Here is a 22,255-nt window from a genome sequence, read left to right on the forward strand (position 1 = left end):
ACGCCTGTAATTCTAGCTACTCAGGAGGCTGAGATCTGAGGATCACGGTTCAAAGTCAGCCCTGGCAGGAAAAGTCCATGAGATTCTTATCTCCAATAAACCACTAGAAAACCAGAAGTGGCACTGTAGCTCAAGCTGAAGAGCACAAGGACAGCGCCCAGGCCCAGAGTTCAAGCCCCATGACCAACAACAACAACAAAAAAAAAGAAATATGTCATCTATAGGAAAATGGATGAAAACAGTAATGGGAATGATTCATGAGTGTAAAGGGCACTTGTTTAGAAGGGGACCAGCAAGAGGAGGGCAGGAAAAAGGCAGGGAGATTGAGAGGGAAAGAGAATTGAAATGTGTTATACGTACACACATATATACATATCACAATGAAACCCTCTTACATTATATATGTACACTCATTCAAAAAGAAAAAAGTCTTCTGGCCTACAATGATTTCATATATTTTTCAATATCTAGGACCATCCTTATCAAAAACACAAGTAATAAACAACTTGTTCATTCTAACTACACATATTCCATTTACTTTTGACAAATAAGCACCATTTCTAATGTACCTGGTGTCAATGTCAGCCGCCTGGATTGTGTTAAAAAGCAATTCAGCAACACCAACTCCCTCAACATTGATCAAATGAGGCTGAAATAAAGCTTCTGGTGCTTCAAATCTCTCTCCTCCAACTTTAATAATGCGTCCATCTGGAAGCTAGACATGAAAAGTAATCAAGAACTAGTCAGCAAAAGAGCAAAATTTCCCAGTGTTCACTAAACATTAGCACCTTTTTTTTTGGTTGGTCATTGGGCTTGAACTCAGGGCCTGGGCGCTGTCCCTGAACTCTTTTGCTCAAGGCTAGCACTCTATCACTTTGATCCACAGCTCCACTTCTGGTTTTCTGGTGGTTAATTGGAGATAAGATTTTCATAGACTTTCCTGCCCAAGCTGGCTTTGAACCCTGATCCTCAGATCTCAACCTCCTGTTTAGCTAGGATTACAGGCATGAGCCACCAGCATCCAGTTATATTAGTACTTTTAAACACATCTGTTCTAGCCCGGCACCGGTGGCTAAAACATTCCCGTATTCCCTGCACTCAGGAACCTGAAATAAGTGGATCTTGAGTTTGAGGCCAACTTGGGCCTCATAGCAAGATTATCTCAAAAAAAAAAAAGTTTATATTCTTCTAGATATTAATACATTACAAATAATTGCTAGGTACTAAAACATTATATAATTGCTAAATATAAATTTCAGACAGTAAGATTTAAATAACAGTTCTAGCATTATAACAACAAGACCTATATGGAAAACTCTCAAATCATATCATATTTATGTATTATACATTACATATTACATATTAATTACATATATTTAATTATAAGTGATGTTAAGTGGAAACTCTCTTATACTACCTCATAGTTTGCTGGGTTGACTCAAGCACTAAGCATGCTAATGTACAGTGGCACTTAACATACTCGATAGCAGAATTACTTTCACATGAACATTTATAACAGTATACTGAGTTATAAATAAGAATATATTTCTAACATACTATAATTTATTCCTTATGGATATATGCAAAGGAACCACATTTTTCAAAAGCATCAAAATTAGCTTTTTATATGCTATATTGACTTTTTCTCTTTCTATTCCTTCTCCCCTCTCCCCCTCTCTTTCTTGTTTTCTTTTCTTTTTGTACCAGTCCTGGGGCTTGAACTCAGGGCCTAGATACTATCCCTGAGCTTTTGTGCTCCAAGTGAGCAATCTACCTCTTGAGCTACAGCTATACTACTGGCTTTTTGGTGGTTAATTGGAGATGGCTTCAAACTACAACCCTCAGGTCCCAGCCTCTGGAGTAGCTAGGATGGCAGATGTGAACCACTGGAACATGGCTTATATCTTAATTTCTTAATTAATTAAATTGGACATAGGGCTTGAACTCTGGGCCTGGGTGCTGTCCCTGAGCTCTTCAGCTAAAGGCAAGTACTCTACCACTTGAGTCACAGTGCCACTTCTGGTTTTCTGGTGCTTAATTGGAGATAAGAGTCTCATGGACTTTCCTGCCTGAGCTGGATTTGAACCATGATCCTCAGATCTCAGCCTCCTGAGATTATGGGCATGAGCCACCAGGGTTGGGCTATTTTTTATTTTTTTAAGAGACAAGCTCTTGTTATACTACCGATGCTGGCCCTGGGCTCAAATGATCCTATTGCTTCTGCCTCCAGAGTAGCTGGGACTATAGCTATGTGTTGTTTAGCCAGTGTGAGGCCGAGTTCAAATCTTAACAGTGCGAAATACATAAATACAAACAATTTTCAGGTAGCTACTATAGAGGCAAAGATCAGAAGGATTGCACTTCAAGAAAAGCTTAGGCCGAAGAAAAGTTAATGAGACCACATTTCAACTAAAAAGCTGAACATACTGGTACACTACGTTACCTGTTATATCAGCTACAAGAGGCTATAGGTAGGAGAATTATGGCTCAAGGCCAACCCTGAGCAAAAACGCAAGATCCTATCTGAAAAATAACTAAAACAAAAAAAGTATAAGGGCGTGACTGAAGTAGTAAAAGCACTGGGCAACTACAAGGCTTTAAGTATGAACCCCAATATTGTCAAGAGAAAAACAAACCGAGGTAGGATCAAACTCCATATTGTAAGCTATGATAGGTGCTATTGTCTAATTTTAAGTTGAACATTTGTTTTGCACACTTTATTAAGAAAAGACTGCCAGTTAATTCATAAAGCAACACTCTAAATGTACCTGCTTCTCAAAGTAAGATTCTTTTTTCTTTCTTTGGATATACTGGAAATATTTTATAATTGATTATTGTAATTATTTTTTAACTCTATAGTTATCCAATAATTATCAATCCTACTATGTGTAGTTTTGCTGTCCAAGGACAACATGCTACCAACCTCTGCTGCTGCCATCCTAAGAAGCAACTGCTATTTTCCTCTATTTTTTAAAACTCTTTCCAGTTTTGTACTGCATTTTGAGCAATAAGGTAGTAAGAAGAATGTAATAAATAAGATTCCATTTTTCAATCTGAAATGCAGCTCATCCTCCCAACTCATTGCTCTCTTAAAAGATGAATGCATTTTAAAAATCCTCATTTTATTCTCCTGAGATGTTATATGTAATCTATTATAAAATATATAGGTTATACAAAGGCCAAATACCTATCCTGTTTATAGACTAAACAAAGGGAAATTAGAGATGGCACACTGTGAAAGAAAATCACATTTTTATTTTCATTGCAGACAGGTTATGAATGCAGGATGAAAAAAGCTTAGGAGTCATCATCAAACTGTGCCAAGGATATTGCAGGAGATCATACCAGGAAAATCTGTACATATTCATCTTCTTAGTACCAGATGGCAGAAAAAAAATATTGTTTTAGTCATGTTTATATTTAGGAAAACAGATTTGACAAACTGAACAAGTAGACATCTAGCCCTCTAATGATTAAATAACAATGCCAATTCTTGAATTTGAAAGAAAAAACTGAGGTGAAAAATCCAAATAAAAAAACATGGCTATTAAGATTTTTTTTTTTAATCAGGTGCTGGTGGCTCACACCCCCTAGCTACTTGGGAGCCTGAGATCTGAGGACCATGGTTCAAAATCTACCTGGACAGGGAAGTCTGTGAGACTTGTATCTCCAATAAACCACCAGAAAACCCGAAGTGGTGCACTGTGCCTCAAAATGGTGCTAACCCTGAGCAAAAAGGGCTCAGGGACAGTGCCCAGACCCCTAGTTCAAGCACAAGTGACAACAAAGCAACACAAAACAACTGTATTACAGCTCTTTCTACCCTTTCTTCTTGAAAACAGTATAACACTAATAATTGTGAAGATTGAGGAGCCCAGTTCTGGCTGCTTAGGAGGTCAACCATAGTCTGATTTCCTATCTCCAGAGATTCCTGCCTGCTTTGTCATGGTTGTCAAAACTGGCTTTTAGGCCTACAATGACTTGCTCTTGTTCACAGACCACTAATGATTTGAGCATATTATCCTAAGATAGACCTGTCACTTCTTTAAAAAGATTTGATGGGGGCTGGGAAGGTGGCTCAGTGGTAGAGTGCTTGCCTTGCATGCATGAGGCTCTGGGTCTGACTCCTTAGTACCACATAAACAGAAAAAGTCGGAAGTGGTGCTGTGGCTGAAGTGGTAGAGCACTAGCCTTGAGCTGAAGAGCTGGGGGACAGTGCTCAGGCCCAGAGTTCAGGCCCCACTACCGACAAAAAAAAAAAAGATTTGATGGAGAAGAATCTTCTCATGTTCCATTACCTAATGCTGGGCTAGTAGCTACTGATGTCTTCTGGATTTTCTACAGGTTTCTCTTGTTGAGTTGCTAGAGCAGGGCTGAGTTGCTCTAGCAGGTACGGAAGTGGGAGCCAAACCAGGGTCAGAGGTTGTGGCTACCACTGTTGTGGAAGAACTAATTATGGTAGTGGTGGCAGGGCTGGATGGCTGAGTTGTAGCTGGTGCTGGTAATGTCACTGCCTTAGATCAGACAGGCTGATGAACTTCTGGAGACCTACAGAAAATCTGCTACCTCACCATAAAATGGTGGCCACCATCGACAGCTCATAAAGACTAAAGAACATTTCTTAGACCATTATCTACATGAATATAACGTAGAAAATTTCTATAGTCTCACAGTTGAGTACATTTAGCATACCAAAGGATTTGAGAGATCTTAAAGGAAAGTAAAATCAACTGTCTCCTTTATTTGAGAATTGTACATTTTTAACTTTGTGAGCATTCTTAACATCGCAAGGAAGTGACACTCTAACATGTTGAAAAATGCTATCCACGATAGTATTATCTCAAAACAACATCTCATATCTAATTATTTCCTAAGGTAAGAAGGCACTTACAATTCTTGCCTTAATTTACATTACATGGTGTCCTGAAATAATTACATCATAATATAGAGAGAGATATTTGAAAGTCACACACATAAAAATCCTAATTCAACAGCTAGGGATATAGCTCAGTGGCATTGTTTGCCTAGCAGGCACAAGGCACCAGGTTTACTCGCCAGCACCAACGAAACAAAAACCCTTGGTTTTCTTCAGTTGACACCAATAATCTTGGCTACTATTTTTAAACTATACATACATACATACATATATGAATATACTTACTGTGTAAGATTCAACTAATACTGTAGTTTCTAAGGCCAGTTTCTGTTCTTGTTCAATATTGTATCCCACATAACACAGTTTTTCTTTAATCATGCGAACCGTTTCAAAATCAGCAGAATGGTTGAATGCATAGCCTCGCAACAGAAGCAGCTGGCATACACATACAAAACAACAGTAAGTTCATAACAGATTTGGATGAGTTCCACTGTACAAATGCTATGTGGATAACAATGTACAGTGTATCCTTAGTTTCTATGAAATATCGCCAAGTGGCTTTTTTATCTGCCATGAAATAATTTGTATTTTATTTTACAAAGATTAAATGCATAAAATAAGCTAGAAAAGGCCAGTTAAAAAATATTGTTAATATACTAATGTATATAAACAACGATATATAAACAATGTAAACAATAAACAATCAGTATATTAATAAGTACTATGTAGATATTGGGCTTACACAGCCTGCAATTTTCTCATTCAATCAATGCCATATTTATGAACTACTAAGTCTACTTCTAAGTCTTAGAAGGTTGTCTTTAACTTCTTATACTATGCCTGGTACATAATAGAAGGCTAAGAGATTTTGTTAAAGCAAATAAAAGAATGATTGAAGCTAGATACAGTGGCTCATGCCTATAATCCTAGCTACTTGGGAGGCTGAGATCTGAGATTAGGAGGATCACAGTTTGAGTTTGTCTGTGACTCCAGTTATGATAGGCATAAATAAGAGGGGCATAGTTCAGGCCAAAAAGAGCTAAGGCTTAATTCAAAAGACAACAAATCAAAAAAGGTTGGGGGGTACAGCTCAGGTGGTAGAGCATCTGCCTAATGAGGCCCTGAGTTCAAAGCTACACACATAATTCTGAGATAAATGAATGAATAACCTCTAGTCTGTATTTCACCTTTATTCTTTTTTTTGGGGGGGGGGGGGGGGAATGGAGTTGTGTGTGTGTGTCAGTACTGAGGGTTGAACTCAAAAGCTGGGCACTATCCCTTGTCTATCCCTAGGTTAGCACATTTGAACCACAGCTCCACTTCCGGCTTTTTGGTAGTTAAGTGAAGATAAAAGTCTTACACACTTTCCTGCATAAACTGGATTTGAACAGTAATCTCAGATCTCAGCCTCTTGAGTAGCTAGGATTACAGGCATTATGTTTTTGTTAATGACAGAAAATATTAGCTGGGGTTATAGAGGTGTAGCTTAAGTGGTAATGTTATCGTACAAAGGCCATGGATAGGTTCAATTAGCATCACAAAAAACAAAAACAAAACAAAGTAACAATAAAACAGAAAAAAATTACTTAAAATAACCTGCTAAGAAAAATAACATACTAAGATAAGCATTATAATTTCACTGGTGTCCATAAGCTGACACCAATAACCATCGCTGTCTATTTTTAGTTTTAAACTACATACATGTTGCATACTAAACACAAGAATTTCTTTATATATATATAAAAGAAATCCCCTAATCTTGTGTTTCTGTTCAAAAGACCCCCACTATCCCTGGAAACTGTTGTTCATCTCATACAGAATTTTGATGTGGAATAATAGTACTATGATTCTTTTTAACTTATCTCCCTACATAAGAAGGATTACTCTAGCCAGGCGCCGGTGGCTCACGCCTGTAATCCTATCTACTCAGGAGGCTGAGATCTGAGGATCGCGGTTCAAAGCCAGCCCGGGCAGGAGAGACCGTGAGACTCCTATCTCCAATAAACCACCAGAAAACCGGAAGTGGCACTGTAGCTCAAGTGGTAGAGCGCTCCCCTTGAGCTGAAGAGCTGAGGGACAGCGCCCAGGCCCAGAGTTCAAGCCCCACAACCGACAAAAAAAAAAAAAGGATTACTCTAAAGGAGATCAATCAAGGAACTCAATCTTACAGTAAAGATTTAATGTAATCTAACTGAATGTATATTAATAGCAAGAAACAGTGCGTGTTTATCAGCAGAAACATGTGTGGAAACTACATAGATTATGTGTGTGTTTGTGCTGGTCTTGGGGCTTGAACTTAGGGTCTGGGCACTGTCCCTAAGCTTTGGTACTTAAAGCTAGCACTCTTAACACTTGAAGCGAAGCACAATTCCACTTCCAGCTTTTTGGTGATAAATTGGAGCTAAGAGTCTCATAGACTTACTGCTTGGATTAGCTTTGAATTGTGATCTTCAGATCTCAGCCTCTTGAGTAGTGAGTCACTGGTGCCTAGCTCTTGTATAAATTTTTACATGAATGGGAAACTGGGCAAATTCTCTAGAGATATAGATTTGCTAGAATCTTTATACATTCAATTTTGTGTTAAGTTAGAACACAAACTATAAAAAATTAGTTTCTATAATATTTTCATTTACCTTGATAAGATATCTGGTAATATCCCTCCCAGCAATATCCAGTCTCCTGGTAAGATGAGGAAGAGAAAAGCCTTCATACACTGGGCAAATGTGAGTTACACCATCTCCAGAGTCCACTACTACACCTGTCAGCAAACCTGTGTAGGAATCAAAAAGTGTTACATAAAACACCAAACCAGAAAAATGAAAGCTATCAAGTTTCAAATATAGTACAGATGCCAAACTATTACTAAATGGAAAGGTCTAGAAGCAAGAGTTTCTTTATTATTTACTTACAGTTCTTTTTTTTTTTTTGAGGAATGGGTGTAGTGGTAACAAGTTTGAACTCATGGTTTTGAGTTTGGTAGTCAGGCACTCTACTGCTTGAGCCACACTCCCAGCCTTTATTTGCTTTATTTTTGAGATAGGGTCTTATGTTTATGCTAGGGATGGCATCAGATTGTGATCCTCCTACCAATGCTTCCACATAGCTGGGATTACATGCTAATGCCCTCACTGCCCAGCTTATTTACTGACATGGGGTCTCATTAACATTTTTTTTTGTTCCAATTGGTCTTCAACTACTAGCCTCTTGCTTTACATCTTTCTAGCAAGTGGCACATGCAGCCATAAGTTTATTAAAATGCCTAAAAGTCTCTTTGGTACATATTTGGAAATCCCACAGGTTTTTAATAAGTTTTTGTTGAATTTATTAGACCATTCAATATAAAGAGCTCTCCCTACATGGCCACTGTCTTATTCCCAATAAGGGAGGCAGCTGATAATAGAAATACCAAGAGAACATTAAATCTACCTCAAAAAACTGGAATGTACTTCAGAATGTCTATCTTCTCCCCTTTACTCAATCTATTGTATATTTGACCCAGCATGACTTTATGCTAATCTTTTTTGACTAATAATTTTAAACTCAAACCAATTTGGAGGACAAATTCCATGCTCATCATTTATGCACAAAAAGTTTAAAGAGATTAAGAGAACACAATCTAATTATTTAAGTACTAGTTTGAATGTAGGGTCCAAGCTTGCTGAGAAGGTGCTCTATTACTTGAGCCATATGTTAATGCAAAGGCAATCCTATTTTAACGATGTCTGTTTGTAGTACAACTGTTTGAACCTGGAGCCTCACACTTTCCACATAGGTACCCTATACCTCTTGTGCCAGACTCCAAGCCCTTTTAGGTTATATTTTCAAATAGGGTCTTATTTCTCCTCCCCTTCAAGGCTGACCTGAAACTCTCCTATTTCTGCTTCCTGTGTAGCTGGGGTAACAGGTGTGCACCAGCTTTTTCTTGGTTGAGATGGGGTCTGGAAAACTTTTGGCCCAGTTTGGCCTTGACTCACAATCTTGCCTGATCTCAGCTCCCAAGTAGCTAGGATTAGCATGAAGCCAATATACCTGGGCTATGATGTCTCTTAAATTTTCCCTGTTTAGTAAAGCAAATGAAGATGTATATGATGTTTTATTTCACAAATGACAGAAATGATGAAAAATTTCAGTGTGGTTCTCAGATTTGTAGCTTAATGAAAAATCAACTGCTAAATTACATATTTTTATTTTGGTTTTTTTTTTTTTTTTGGGTCTAGTTGCGGGGCCTGAACTCGGCCTGGGCGCTGTCCCTCAGCTCTTCAGCTCAAGGCTAGCGCTCTACCACTTGAGCCACAGCGCCACTCTGGCTTTTTTCTTTTTGCTTATGTGGTGCTGAGGAATCGAACCCAGGGCCTCAGGCATGCAAGGCAAGCGCTCTACCACTGAGCCACCTTCCCAGCCCCTAAATTACATTTTCTAACACGTAAGTTTTACCTACCTTGGGCATACAAAGTCAGAACTGCCTGGATGGCTACATACACACCAGAAAACTGGTAAGTTTCAAACATTACCTGAAACGTAAAGAGAAGGGGAAAAAAGGCATGTTTGATCATTGAGAAAGTTACATACTTATATGCTTTCTTTAGACTTAATGGATTACCTGACCAAAATAGAACAAAGGGACCTGAAAAATCCTCTATTCTCACCAGTTCCTCCTGATCTAGACATTCCTCCTATGAAGTCCTGCTCTCTCAGAGCTCCATCCAAGCATTTGTAAGAGGTACAAAGAAAAGATTTCTGAATGTATTATGGTCAATGGCTAACTAGTGTGAAAGAAAACTTGCTGCATTTCAGCAAAACTTTCTGAATGTTCCTTAAGGAAGGTATCTTTTTTTCTTTCTTTTTCCCTTTTCGTTGTGAAACAAGAGTCTCACAATGTGCTCCTGCCTTAGCCTCCAGAGTGCTGAAATTACAAGTATATGCTACATCCAGCAGGAAATTCTTTTACTTCAAAATAGAACAGTAAATGTTCCCCAAACTGGCAAAAGTCTAGGTATCTCCTCATAGCAGTTAAAAATGAAACAAATATTTGGGCACCAGTGGCTTATACCTGTAATCCTAGCTAGTCAGGAGGCTGAGAGCTCTCCAATTAATTACCAACAAGCCTAAGTAGAGCTGTGGCTCAAGTGGCAGAGCGCTAGCCTTGCACACAAAAGCTCAGGAACAATGCTCAAGTCTTGAGTTCAAATCCTAGGACTGGCATCCTCCCACACCCCCGCCTCTCAAAAAAAAAAAAACGAAAGAAAGAAAAGAAGAAAAACGGCTTAGGGATGTAATTCAGTAAGAAGTGCTTGTCTAGGCCCTAGATTTGATACCTAGCACAGCAAAAACTAAATAGAGAAGATAAAGACAAAACTTAATGTGATTAATAATGTGGTTAATAAATACAGTGCCTATCATGCCCACATGCCTATCATGTGACTCAAGCCACAGCTAAATCCTTCTCTCCTCAATTGAACTACATTGGAGCTTCTCCAGGCCTTCTGTGGTCAGTTATAACCATTCTCTGCAGCTCAAATCAGCTAAGAACATCCGGTGTCATTTCTTTTGGTCATTTACAGTAAGTACAATTTTTTTTTTTGGGGGGGGGGAGGGTCTGGTCATGGGGCCTGAACTCTGGGCCTGGGCGCTGTCCCTCAGCTCTTCAGCTCGGCTAGCGCTCTACCAATTGACCCACAGCGCCATTCCGGCTTTTTTCTTTTTGCTTATGTGGTGCTGAGGAATCGAACCCAGGGCCTCAAGCATGCAAGGCAAGCACTCTACCACTGAGCCACCTTCCCAGCCCAGTAAGTACAATTTGACTTGGCTATTATCCAAAAATCTACATTCTTAGAAACTTTGCAATTGTTTGCTGGTGGCTCATGGCTAGCTTCTCAGAAGGCTGAGATCTGAGGATTGTGGTTCAAAGCCAGCCCAGGTAGGAAAGTCTGTGAGACACTTATCTCCAATGAACTACTAGAAAACTGGAAGCAGCGCTGTGGCGCAAGTGGTAGAGTGCTTGTCTTGAGCTGAAGAGCACAGGGTCAGTGCCCAAGCCCAGAGATCAAGCCTTACAACTGACCAATAAATAAACAAATAAATTATTGTTTAAATTTTAAATCTCTGAAATATGTATTATTTAAACATCTAGATATTCTGACTAGTCTTCTACTCCATCATCCTCTGAATAAATTCCTTTCTATAGGAATTAAATGGAAATAGTTTTATACAGTAAGACCATTTTATTCATGAATTACACTGGTTTGACCAAGCATGTTCAAAAGAAAAAAAGAAACAAAAGAGCCAGGTGCCAATGGCTCACACCAGTAATCATAGCTAGCTCTACTTAGGAGGTTGAAATATAAAGTGTGATTCACGAGACTCTGTAATTAATCTCCAATTAACCACAAATAAATAAGTCAGAAGTAGAGCTATGGCTCAAGTGGTAAAGTGGTAAAGCGCCCAGGCCCAGAGTTCAGGCCCCATGACCGGACCCAAAAAAAAAAAAAAAAAGCTCAGAAACAGTGTCTAGGTCCAGACTGGTACCAAAAACATAAAAAAATCAAAAGAAATGTCAAAACCCCAAATTTTAAACTCTTGTGTGTGTATTACACAGATGAGATGATGCAAAGTTTTGTCTGCCCTCCACTATTATCAGCTGTATTTATTCATTTTTGCAAATTCTTTTTTTTTAATTTTTTTTTGGTCTGGTCCTGGGCGCTGTCCCTCAGCTCTTCGGCTCAAGGCTAGCGCTCTACCACTTGAACCACAGCGCTAATTCTGGCTTTTTTTTTTTTTCTGCTTATGTGGTGCTGAGGAATTGAACCCAGGGCCTCATGCATGCATGCAAGCAAGCACTCTCCACTGAGACACCTTCCCAGCCCGCAAATTCTTTATTGTGATTAAGTGATTACATAGTAATACTTAGTTAAAGTCACAAACACATTCTAACCTTCATGGGGCAAACTGTCTATCGTGGTCTATGAAGTTTATGAGTTCTATGAGCTTTGACAATACAGTTATTTCTTCCACATTGGGTGATAGGTATATTCCTTTCCTTTTGCTTAGTGTCAGCTGTTCCCTCTTTCCCACTCATTCCCTCCCTCCCATCACTGCCATTGAGTTGCTTAATTCATTCTGATCAATGTCCAGTATAGCTGATGTCCACTGTTGTATGTTTTCCCGTTTCACTCTAGCTCTGTCCTCCTAGTTTCCTTCTGAAATGCATATATGTGATCTGCAGCATGGGTTTATTTACTAATGATTCGACCAGATGAATGGAGTTCCTTTGTTTCTTGAGTCTTGTTTACTTTGTCCTATCACCTTACATTTTGGATTTAATATCCATTTATCAGGGAGACCATGTGCTGTTTGTCTTTGTCTTGGTTTACCTCACTCAACATGATTTCTTCTAGTTCCACCCATTTCCCTGTGAATGCCATTATTTTGTCCTTTCTAATGGCTGCATAAAATTCCATTACATACAGATACCACAATTTTTGGATTCATTCATCTGCAGTAGGGCATCTGGGTTGTTTCCATATCCTAGCTATTGTGAACAGTGTATCAGCTGTATTTAAACTGTGTGATCTGCTGAGTATTTTCCTGCTGTAAATTGTGTGAAAACCTGCCTCCAAGCAAATGGTGCCCAGAAAGCAAAGTAAGCATTAATGTGCTTAATTTAAATGATAAAGTGAAATTTTAGATTTGTCTTTAGTGGAAGTTGGAGCACTATGGGAAAAAAAAAATGAATCAAGCATCCTTAGTACAGTACTAATCTCTATGGGGCCTCAACATTTGTGTTTTTTTCTTAACTGTAGTCTCCTTGGAACCACACACCCAAGGACACCAAGGCTCTACTACATATGCGCATGCCAACAAAAGGAAAGAAGGCTGTAAAAGGTTAACTTACCTAAACTTTTAGCAAGGTAGCTGTCTTGCTAGCTCTTTTGTCTCAACCGTTAAGACCATTAGTTTTTTCATGATTTTTGGCTGGCCTTGCCTTTTTAGCACTGCATACTTTGGCTTCTTTTTTTTTTTTTTGGTCAGTCATGGGGCTTGAACTCTGGGCCTGGGTGCTGTCCCTCAGCTCTTCAGCTCAAGGCGAGCGCTCTACCACTTGAGCTACAGCGCCACTTCCGGTTTTCTGGTGGTTTATTGGAGATAGGAGTCTCATGGTCTCTCCTGCCCGGGCTGGCTTTAAACCGCGATCCTCAGATCTCAGCCTCCTGAGTAGCTAGGATTACAGGCGTGAGCCACCAGCGCCCGGCTTGGCTTCTTACTTTCTTCCTTCCTTTCTCTCTCTTTCTTTGGTTGGTTGAGGGGTTTGAACTTACGGCTTAGGTGCTGTCCCTAAGCCTCTTTGTGCTCAGGGCTATCGCTCTATCATTTGAGCCACAACACCACTTTCAGGCATTGGTTGGTTAAGTGGAGACAGGAGTCTCACAGGAACTTTTTTTTTTTTGGGTCCGGTTGTGGGCCTGAACTCTGGGCCTGGGCACTGTCCCTCAGCTCTTCACCTCAAGGCTAGTACTCTACCACTTGAGCCACAGCACCATTTCTGGCTTTTTTCTGCATATGTGGTGCTGAGGAATTGAACCCAGGGCCTCATGCATGCGAAGCAAGCACTCTATCACTGAGCCAACTTCTCAACCCCTCACAGGAACTTTTTTAACCTGGACTGGCTTTAAACTGTGATCCTCAGATCTCAGCCTCCTGAGTACTTAGGATTACAGGTGTGAGCCACTGGTGCCACTGGCTTTTGGTTTCTTTAGTGAGCAATATTATTCATATCTTGAAAACTTTCAATTTACATCTCTAGCCCAGATTTTTTCCCTTAACTTGACCCTATAAATACAACTAAAACATTTGACATTTCTACTTGAATGTCTAATGACTATCCCTCTCTGTCACCTATATCGAAAATTTTTGGGCTGGGAAGGTGGCTCAGTGGTAGAGTGCTTGCCTAGCACGCATGAAGCCCTGGGTTCAATTCCTCAGTATCACATACACAGAAAAAGCTGGAAGTGGCGCTGTGGCTCTAGTGGTAGAGTGCTAGCCTTGAGCAAAAGACGCTCAGGGACAAAGCCTAGGCCCTGAGTTCAAGCCCCAGGACTGGCAAAAAAAAAAAAAAAATTCTTTGGCCTTACCTTTAAAATAGACCCATAATTTGATCACTTCCCACAATTGTATTATTCATGATTGTAACCATCATTATCTTTTCCATAACTAATTTCAAAAGCCTCCAAACTCGTCTCTTTAATCTTTGCCTTCCTATAGTATACTCACAAAAGAGCAACTCAAGAAATTAAATTTGAGCATGTGTCTTCATTTCACTCAAAGGAAGTTGAGTTCCCCATTCAGGATACGTATCCAATCTTACCTCCCACTGCTCTCTCCTCAACCAGATCCTCCAGCCACACTGGCTTCCTTATTTTCTAATATGACAAGATAGTCCCACTTTAAGATTTTACACTAGCCACGTACCCTTTTCTCGTATGTTATTTCCCTATACATACTTCCTACCTCTTTTACCCTGTTTTAGCTTAAGTGCCACTTTCACAACCTATATACAACCACAACCTTTCAACCTCCTTAGCCTACTCCATATTTTCCCTTTAACATCTCTTACCTTCTAACAAACGAACTCACCTTTTTTTTTGGGGGGGGGAGGGCATATTTTTCTTTGCTAAAATACAAACTTCATGTTAGCAAGATTTTGTTTTGTTCACTCTGTTTAGAATAACTAGTATATACTTGTTGAATATCCTTTATCTGAAATGCTTGGAACCAAAACTAATTTCAGAGTTTTTCAGTCTGGCTGTTCATAGTTGGTACTCTACCACTTGAGCTATACCTCCAGCCCCAGATTTTGGAATAGTTGCATAGACTTTACTGGCTGAAAGTCTCCAATCCAAAACCCAGAAGTTAAAACTGTTCCAGAACCTAAAACTTATTGAGCATCATAAATATAGGCAGAAAGTTTCAGATTTTCAGATTAGGAATGCTAAACCTGTAGAAAATGCAAAAATAAAAAAGAATCTGAGGAATAAAATTTTTTTTATTCCCTTTACCCATAGTAACCATATTAGAAAAAAGAATTATTATTTTTTAAAGGAAAAATAAATTGATTTAACCTTATAACACAGAGACAACATGTATATCCTATCTAAACACTCACCTCCACAATCTTCTCTCTGTTTTTGGTTGGGTTCATAGGAGGTTCAGTGAGTAAAATTTTGCAATTTCTAGTATCTATGTTCAGCTTCTCTGGTCCAAATGTATAGTCCCACAGGTGTTTCATGTCGTCCCAGTTTCGTACTATACCATTCTCCATTGGGTAGTTAACTTCTAACATTGAACGTAATTCACTTGCTTCATCACCAACCATAAGATCCTAGAAAATTACAATAACAAAGCTCTAAACCATCCACATTTTTAAATGAATTTGTTTCAGAAATTAAATTCCCAAGATTTTAAAGAAAACTTAATGTTTTCTGGCACTTTTAGATAAAGCTTTTTATTCCACAGTTAAAAAATATTTTCACACCAAAGAATGTCTTGTAAAGTTTAACCACAGATAATAAAACTAGATACTGTGTGGTTTAAATCAATAAATTGACCTTACCTTTATGTTTCCAAAAGAAGAGCATTAGTACAAATAAACCCCACATTTCCATATTTTGGAGGGTTTTGTATGAGGTTTCATCTGTTTCTTTTGCTCAAATGTTCAAAAAATAAGTCCTGTGATATGTGAAATAGTATATCAGGGGAAAAAACTTGTAGAAAAAAAGTTCAATTCATGCAACACATTTCTTTGTACTAAATATCAAAATGATAAATGTAAGTACTAGAAAACATAAGAAGCAAAAAATGATTATTACTCTATAATAATGCAGATATGCACCAATGGCAAATTTCACAAACTTCTATTTGTCTAAATTAAAATTTACATTCTATTTCTATATACATATCTCAACTAGACTAAGGGAAATTTGTTGTTACAGAAAACAATGAGGCATTAGAAAACATTCTTTAAAATGATCTCATTGGCAAATTGTCAATATTAAAGTATAATACTGAAAAACCTATGCTATCACACATGAAGCATAATACTCACAGCACTTGTCTCCAATGAGAATATATTTAAGATGTCCCATATTTGGAAAAAAAAAACAAAAACAACTGTATGTTTAACAAGGCTTGAAAAAAGGTAGCTGAGATAGTAAATACTAATTTTTGTGTGTTGATGAATTCACTCAAATACAAGAATAAGCTAATGGGGGAGAATGATGCATTGTCCTCATAAACTAATATGTTGAATTGAAATCCCTTTGTAAAACTACTTAAATAATAAAAGAAAAAACGAGCTACTATTTGCTACAATATAAAGTTTAAATTATAGAGAAATGAAAAAAAGAAGTAGCAAAATTAAGATAAGGTAACCTTAAAATATACGAATTTTAAAATTAAAAAAAAAAAAAACAAACCCAGGTAAAGTAAAACCAGGGTGAGAAACTTATTTAAAACAACAACAGGGCTGGGAGGGTGGCTTGGTGGTATAGTGCTTGCCTTGCATGCATGAGGCCTTGGGTTCGATTTCTCAGCACCACATAAGCAGAAAATGCCGTAAGTGGTGCTGTGGCTCAAGTGGAAGAGCTCTAACCTTGAGCTGAAGAGTTGAGGGGCAGTGCCCAGGCTCAGAGTTCAGGTCCAATTACCGACAAAAAAATAAACAAATAAAATAAATAAATAAAATAAAACCAGATCTCTAGAAAATTCACTGAAAGCAACATCAAAGAGGATATAAATAATTGTAACCCCTCTGTACAGTATGTTCACAAAAAATTAAAATTAAAAAAAGAGGATATAAACAAAGTAAAAACAGATACTAAAAATATTTCTAAAACTTCCTTTTGCAACTAATTTCCTTATAAAGCTAATTTCCCCATAATTTAATAATAAGTATGTGTCTGTTTGTGTATGTATATGAATGCTAGTTCTCAAGCTTGCACTCAAGGCTGACCCTCTACCATTTGAGCCACAGATGTACTACCAGCTTTCTAGGGGTTAATTGGAAATAAGAGACACATGAACTTTCTTGCCTGCGCTGGCTTTAAACCTTGATCCTTAGATTTTAGCCTCCTGAGTAGCTTAGATTACGGGTATGAGCCATCAGCACCTGGCCAAATTTGTTAATTATTTAAAATCTTAGGGAAGAAAATGCGAAACAAGCTGTACTAGTGAATGACATGCTTAGGTGGAAGTATTTAGGAAGAGATATACTGATCTATTAACTTACTTTGAAACATCAAAAACCAAGATGGATATTTGGATAGGTATGTGATTAAGTCAATACAATATATAGTATCAGAATTTAGGTGACAGGAATAGAATATAAAGAATAATACAATGTACAGAGTAATATAATTCTTTTAACATTGCTATATAGGCTAAACACTGTTTAACAAATAATAGAGGAGAAATCCATACCAACAAGTATATATGTACTTACAGATATTAACAAATTTGATATCCAATTTGTTATTCTCATCTATATTTTTGGACTGCATAGATAATTGATCAAATCAATATTATTTCAACCAATTTAAAGTATGAGAATGCTTTTTATTTCAAAGTATAGAAGCTTACCTTTTTCTGAAACAATGCCAGGTCTAAGAAGTATTGACTTCTAAGACCCTACACACTATTTGAAGGATTAACTGAAAGAAACCTTTGACACTGAATAGTCCTAGTTCCATCTGAACAACAACAAGAAAATTTAAAATGTAGTAAAGAAAAGATTTCTGGGCACCGGTGGCTCACACCTGTAATCCTAGCTACTTAGGAGGTTAAGATCTGAGGATTGCAGTTTGAAGCTAGCCTAGACCCGAAACTTCTTGAGACTCTTATTCCAATTAACTGCAAAAAAGCCAGAAATGGAACTGTGGCTAAAGTGGTTGTGCTAACCTTGAGCAAAAAAATTCAGGGACAGCACCTATGCCCTGAGTTCAAGTATTGGAACAAAAAAAGAAAAAAAAGGAAGGAATGAAGGAGGGAAGAAGGGAAGGAGGGAGGGAGGGAGAAAGGAAGGAAGAGAGGGAGGGAGGGATAAAGAAGGGAGGGAGAGAAGGAGGAAGGGAAGATCAATTTATAATCCTAGGTACTCAGAAGAGTGAGATCTGAAGACTGCAGTTCAAAGTCTCTAATCTCCAATTAACCACCTGTACAGCACCCAGGTCCTAAACTGAAGCCACAGGACTGGTGCAAATGAAAATAAAATAAAAATCCTGGAAGTGTATCTGGGTGCCACTGGCTCAAGTGAGAAGAGCTTTAGCTATGAGCATACCAAATTTGTAATTGCCAGTCCCTGAATTAAAATCCCAGGATAAGGAAGAATAAACAAACAAAAACAACAACAACAAAAAAACAACTTAGAACAAGCTAAGCTATGTGTGGTTGCTCTTACCAGTAATCCTAGCTACTTTGGAGATTGAGATTGAGAAGATCACAATTTAAGGCCAGGCTAGTCATGAGACCCTAACTTAACCTAGAAATGCTTGAGAAAAGGATGGGTGAGGTAGTAGATGCTTGTCATCCTAGTTTTCAGGAGATGCATAAATAGCAGGATTCCATTCTAGGCCAGCCTATACATAAATTCAAGATTCTAGCCTAAAAATTAAAAAGGGATATGGGTGCAGGGCAAGGTTGTGTTCAAAATCCAAAATTGCAAAAGAAAAATCTAAAACATGTAATTATCCCTAGACTCCTTCAACATTCAAAAGTTAAAAATGTTAAGTGCTAGCCAGGCATTGGTGGCTTTCATCTATAATCCTAGCTACTCAGGAGGCTGATATCTGAGGATTGTGGTCGGAGGCTAGTCTGAAAGACTCAATCTCTAAGCAGCAAAAAAGCTGGAACTGAAGGCATGGCTTTAAGACATGACTGCCATGACTGGAAAAAGCTGAGAGGGCAAAGGCCTGAGTTTGAGCCCCAATACTCAAACAAACAAAAAAGTATTAAAAAACTTAACTTCATCCCTCAGAACAAATTTACAAATACTCAGATCAGTTCTGAAATTTTTAACCAACTACTAGAATTCAAGCCTGAACCACATTCTATTATTTCAAAGACTGAAGAATCATTAATGAAGACACTTTTTCAAAGGTATTTATATTTTATTAAAAGTAGGCTATAGAGATTCTATTTGCCAAAATCATTTTGAACAATGTCATCTTGAGTGAGAAAACAAAGCAAGTTTAAAACAACACATATACTCCTTGAAGGAAATCCCTCTTTGAAAAGCTGTTAAGTCTACGTGTACAGTCTTTAGAAAATCACTAAGACAAATGTACATTTTTTTGGAAAAATTTAAAAATTTCCACTCAAATGTTTTTGTTTATTCAAAACAAAACTTCACAGTTAACAACTAAAACATATCATCCGAAGTGTCTGATCCTTATCGATACCAAAGATGCTTACACATAATATTTTTTAAATTCTTTAATTTTTTATTTTATTTTTTGTAGGTTGTGGAGCTTGAACTTAGGGCCTAGACGCTGTCCCTGAGCTCTCTTGCTCAAGGCCACAGTGCCATTTCTGGTTTTCTGGTGGTTAATGAAAGTTGAGTCTCACAGGCTTTCCTGCCAGGCTGGCTTTGAAACACAATCTTCAGATCTCAGCTTCCTGAGTAGCTAGGATTACAAGTATGAACTACCAGTACCCAGTTTCATTTTTAACAAATATTAAAAAAATTAAAAGCATTGAATATGGAAGCATTTATATTATCACAGAAAAAAAATGAGTCAAATGGGATCTGGGGAATGTAGCTCAGTGGTAGAGCACTTGTCTAACAGGCATAAGGCCCTAGGTTTGATTCCTCAGTACCACAAAGGAAAAGAAAAATGGGAGGAAAAAAAAAAAAGAGTACAATGTCTGAGATAAGCTCAGCAACTTTCTATCTAGAAAAAACAAAAACAAAAACCTACCATACAATGGTATTTATTGACAAGCTGAATGGAGAATCTGTTCTTGTTGTGGGAAAGCTTTATAGGTGTGTTATCCTTTTCTTACTTATCTTCAGAAAAATGCCAAATCTATTCTTCAATAAAAATGGTATGGGAACAAGTTACTTTTTCATTTCTTTCTCTATTTTTGGTTCACTTTGCATATTAAAATTTTATTCCATTAAATGTTATGATAAACTAAATGCAATCACAATGAAGGGTAAGCAATAACATCAGTCAACAAAGTGAATCTATCCAAATGTTAACAACTTCATCTCAATTTTCAGGCTCACAATTATCTTATGTAATAAAGCCACTTTGTTTCTAATATTACGCATACTACATTCCATTTTAATTATAGCATTCATCTATAAAAACAACAAGGAAAACAATTCAAAACTATGTTAGTAATTAGTTCTTGTCTGGTCCATTGATACTATCAGGAAAGTATAAGACTTAATTAGTTGCTACCAAATTGAAGCAATGAAAAAGGTTAAAACTTAAATTAAAATATGGGATAACCCCCCTCCCCAATTCTAAAGGGACACAAAACAACAACTACTGTCCCACCAAGCAAAAGTGGAAAACAAACAGAGAGCATGTGTGTAACCTCACTTACCATCTTTTTGTTATTCTACTTCAACAGGTCAAGAAAGGTGAAGAAAGAGAAGGTAGAATTAAGAGTCAGAAAAGGCCTAAATAAAATCCTCACTGAAATTTTTAAACATACAAGTAACAGAGACAAATTAGGTTGAGGTCAGATGCAATACTCTATATTTTCTGGAGTTAATAATCAGGGCCAAATTACTATGGGCAGTTATTATTCCTGAATAAAAATTAACTCAATAAATGATTCAAATTCCCATCTTTTTTAGTCTACCATCATATTTTACCTATTAGGACATGTAAGCATAAGACAATTCACCAAGCACAGGAATTCATTTCATTACTGGATTTAAGAATTAATGAAAATAAGTAGCAACAGCAAAGGTCTAGCTGTATAAATAGAGTTATATAATTCAGGACTGTTTGTCTAAGCAACAGTATTCAAACTAAATCTAACACAGGTCTCTTACTGTTTTCTACTGAAAAAACAATTTAACCTGAAAGGCTTTAAAGACTGAGCAGAGTGAGAAGAACTGAGTAAATAGAACAGAAAATTACCAATCAGATCAGCAAATGCTACTGGGGAACTCCTTGACAAAAATATCTTATTAGAATAGTAACAAGTTTGATTTCTCTCACTTGGGCCTTAAAAAGCAAGAAAGTAGGTATGAAGACATGTATAGTATTTGTTGTCTATGCTGGAGAATAAAAATGGCTTTAGGGCTGTGAATATGGCTCAGTGATAGAGAGCTTGCCTAGCATACATGAAGCCCTGGGTTCAATTCCTCAGTACCACATAAATAGAAAAAGCTGGAAGTGGTGCTGTGGCTTACCTGGTAGAGTGCCAGACTTGAGCAAAAGAACCTTAGGGACAATGTCCAGCCCTGAGTTCAAGCCCCAGGATTGGCATTAAAAAAAAAAAAAAGGCTATATTTGATGTATCTTTATATCTCAAAAATTTATTGTACATAAAAAAATGTAAAACAGCCAGACACTGAATGAAAAGTATTTCCTCTACTCAGTAGTTTGTCCTTACCACTATTATTAGCTCAACTTCCAAAGTGAAGTTTGACAGAATTCAATCAGAAAGAAGTTCACAAAAAGAGACTAAAGAATCTCAAAAATTTTCTTTAAAACAAAGCCCCTTTCTAAAAAGTTTTATATTTAATGTTTCAGGTGAGTTTAACCTAATGAAGGCCAGAATTCACTACTTTTTTTCAAAAATTTAATACAAGCCTCAGTTTGTAAGTTTTGTTCATTAATTAAATTATCTATTACCAACAGTAGATGCCTACCAAAAAGCAAGTCTCAACTACCTATCATAACCACCTTTCTAGATGTCTCAAACAAATATCTCCATCAAATGACTTATGACCTAACACTTTACTAAGTCTTCTCAAAGACTGTCCGGATAGGACTAACAATGTGGGCAAAGTCACAAACAATTCGTCAAAAACTCTTCCTTGATTTTTAGTCCTGTAGGAGAAAAAGCCACCATTCTTAATCTTTCCTAACATATATAAAGTAGGCAATGATAACATGCCCTCCTGCCTCCCTATGGTAAGATAAATAGTGCAAGGCCAAATAAAGACTTGCACAGCTTCCTTTAGTATTTTATGGCAATCAGTTATATTAGTGAAAAGAGGAACCAATGAGATTTGCATTCTGTGTTTTCCTGACTAGCTATATTTAAAGAGTAGGAAAATAAAATACAGAGGAAAAAAATCTAAGGTCCCAAAAAGACACTAGGATATGACAAATACATCAGATTGAAAGACAAAAATTTCCA

General features: G+C 37.5%; 1 protein-coding gene across 1 annotated transcript in view; it reads right to left on the bottom strand.

Annotated features, from left to right (window-relative positions):
* Nucleotides 1-22,255, bottom strand: part of Actr2 (actin related protein 2) — a 42,286-nt gene that overhangs the window by 6,968 nt on the left and 13,063 nt on the right. Inside the window, exons 3-7 of the mRNA XM_042691154.1 lie at nucleotides 15,036-15,251; nucleotides 9,315-9,387; nucleotides 7,510-7,646; nucleotides 5,162-5,311; nucleotides 570-715 (exon numbers count right to left, since the gene is read on the bottom strand). Of these exons, the coding sequence (XP_042547088.1) occupies nucleotides 570-715; nucleotides 5,162-5,311; nucleotides 7,510-7,646; nucleotides 9,315-9,387; nucleotides 15,036-15,251 (722 nt within the window). The remainder of the gene's footprint in view (nucleotides 1-569; nucleotides 716-5,161; nucleotides 5,312-7,509; nucleotides 7,647-9,314; nucleotides 9,388-15,035; nucleotides 15,252-22,255) is intronic.

This window comes from Dipodomys spectabilis, unplaced genomic scaffold (assembly GCF_019054845.1).
Source record: "Dipodomys spectabilis isolate Male_0828 unplaced genomic scaffold, ASM1905484v1 ptg000141l, whole genome shotgun sequence".
NCBI classification, from domain to species: domain Eukaryota; kingdom Metazoa; phylum Chordata; class Mammalia; order Rodentia; family Heteromyidae; genus Dipodomys; species Dipodomys spectabilis.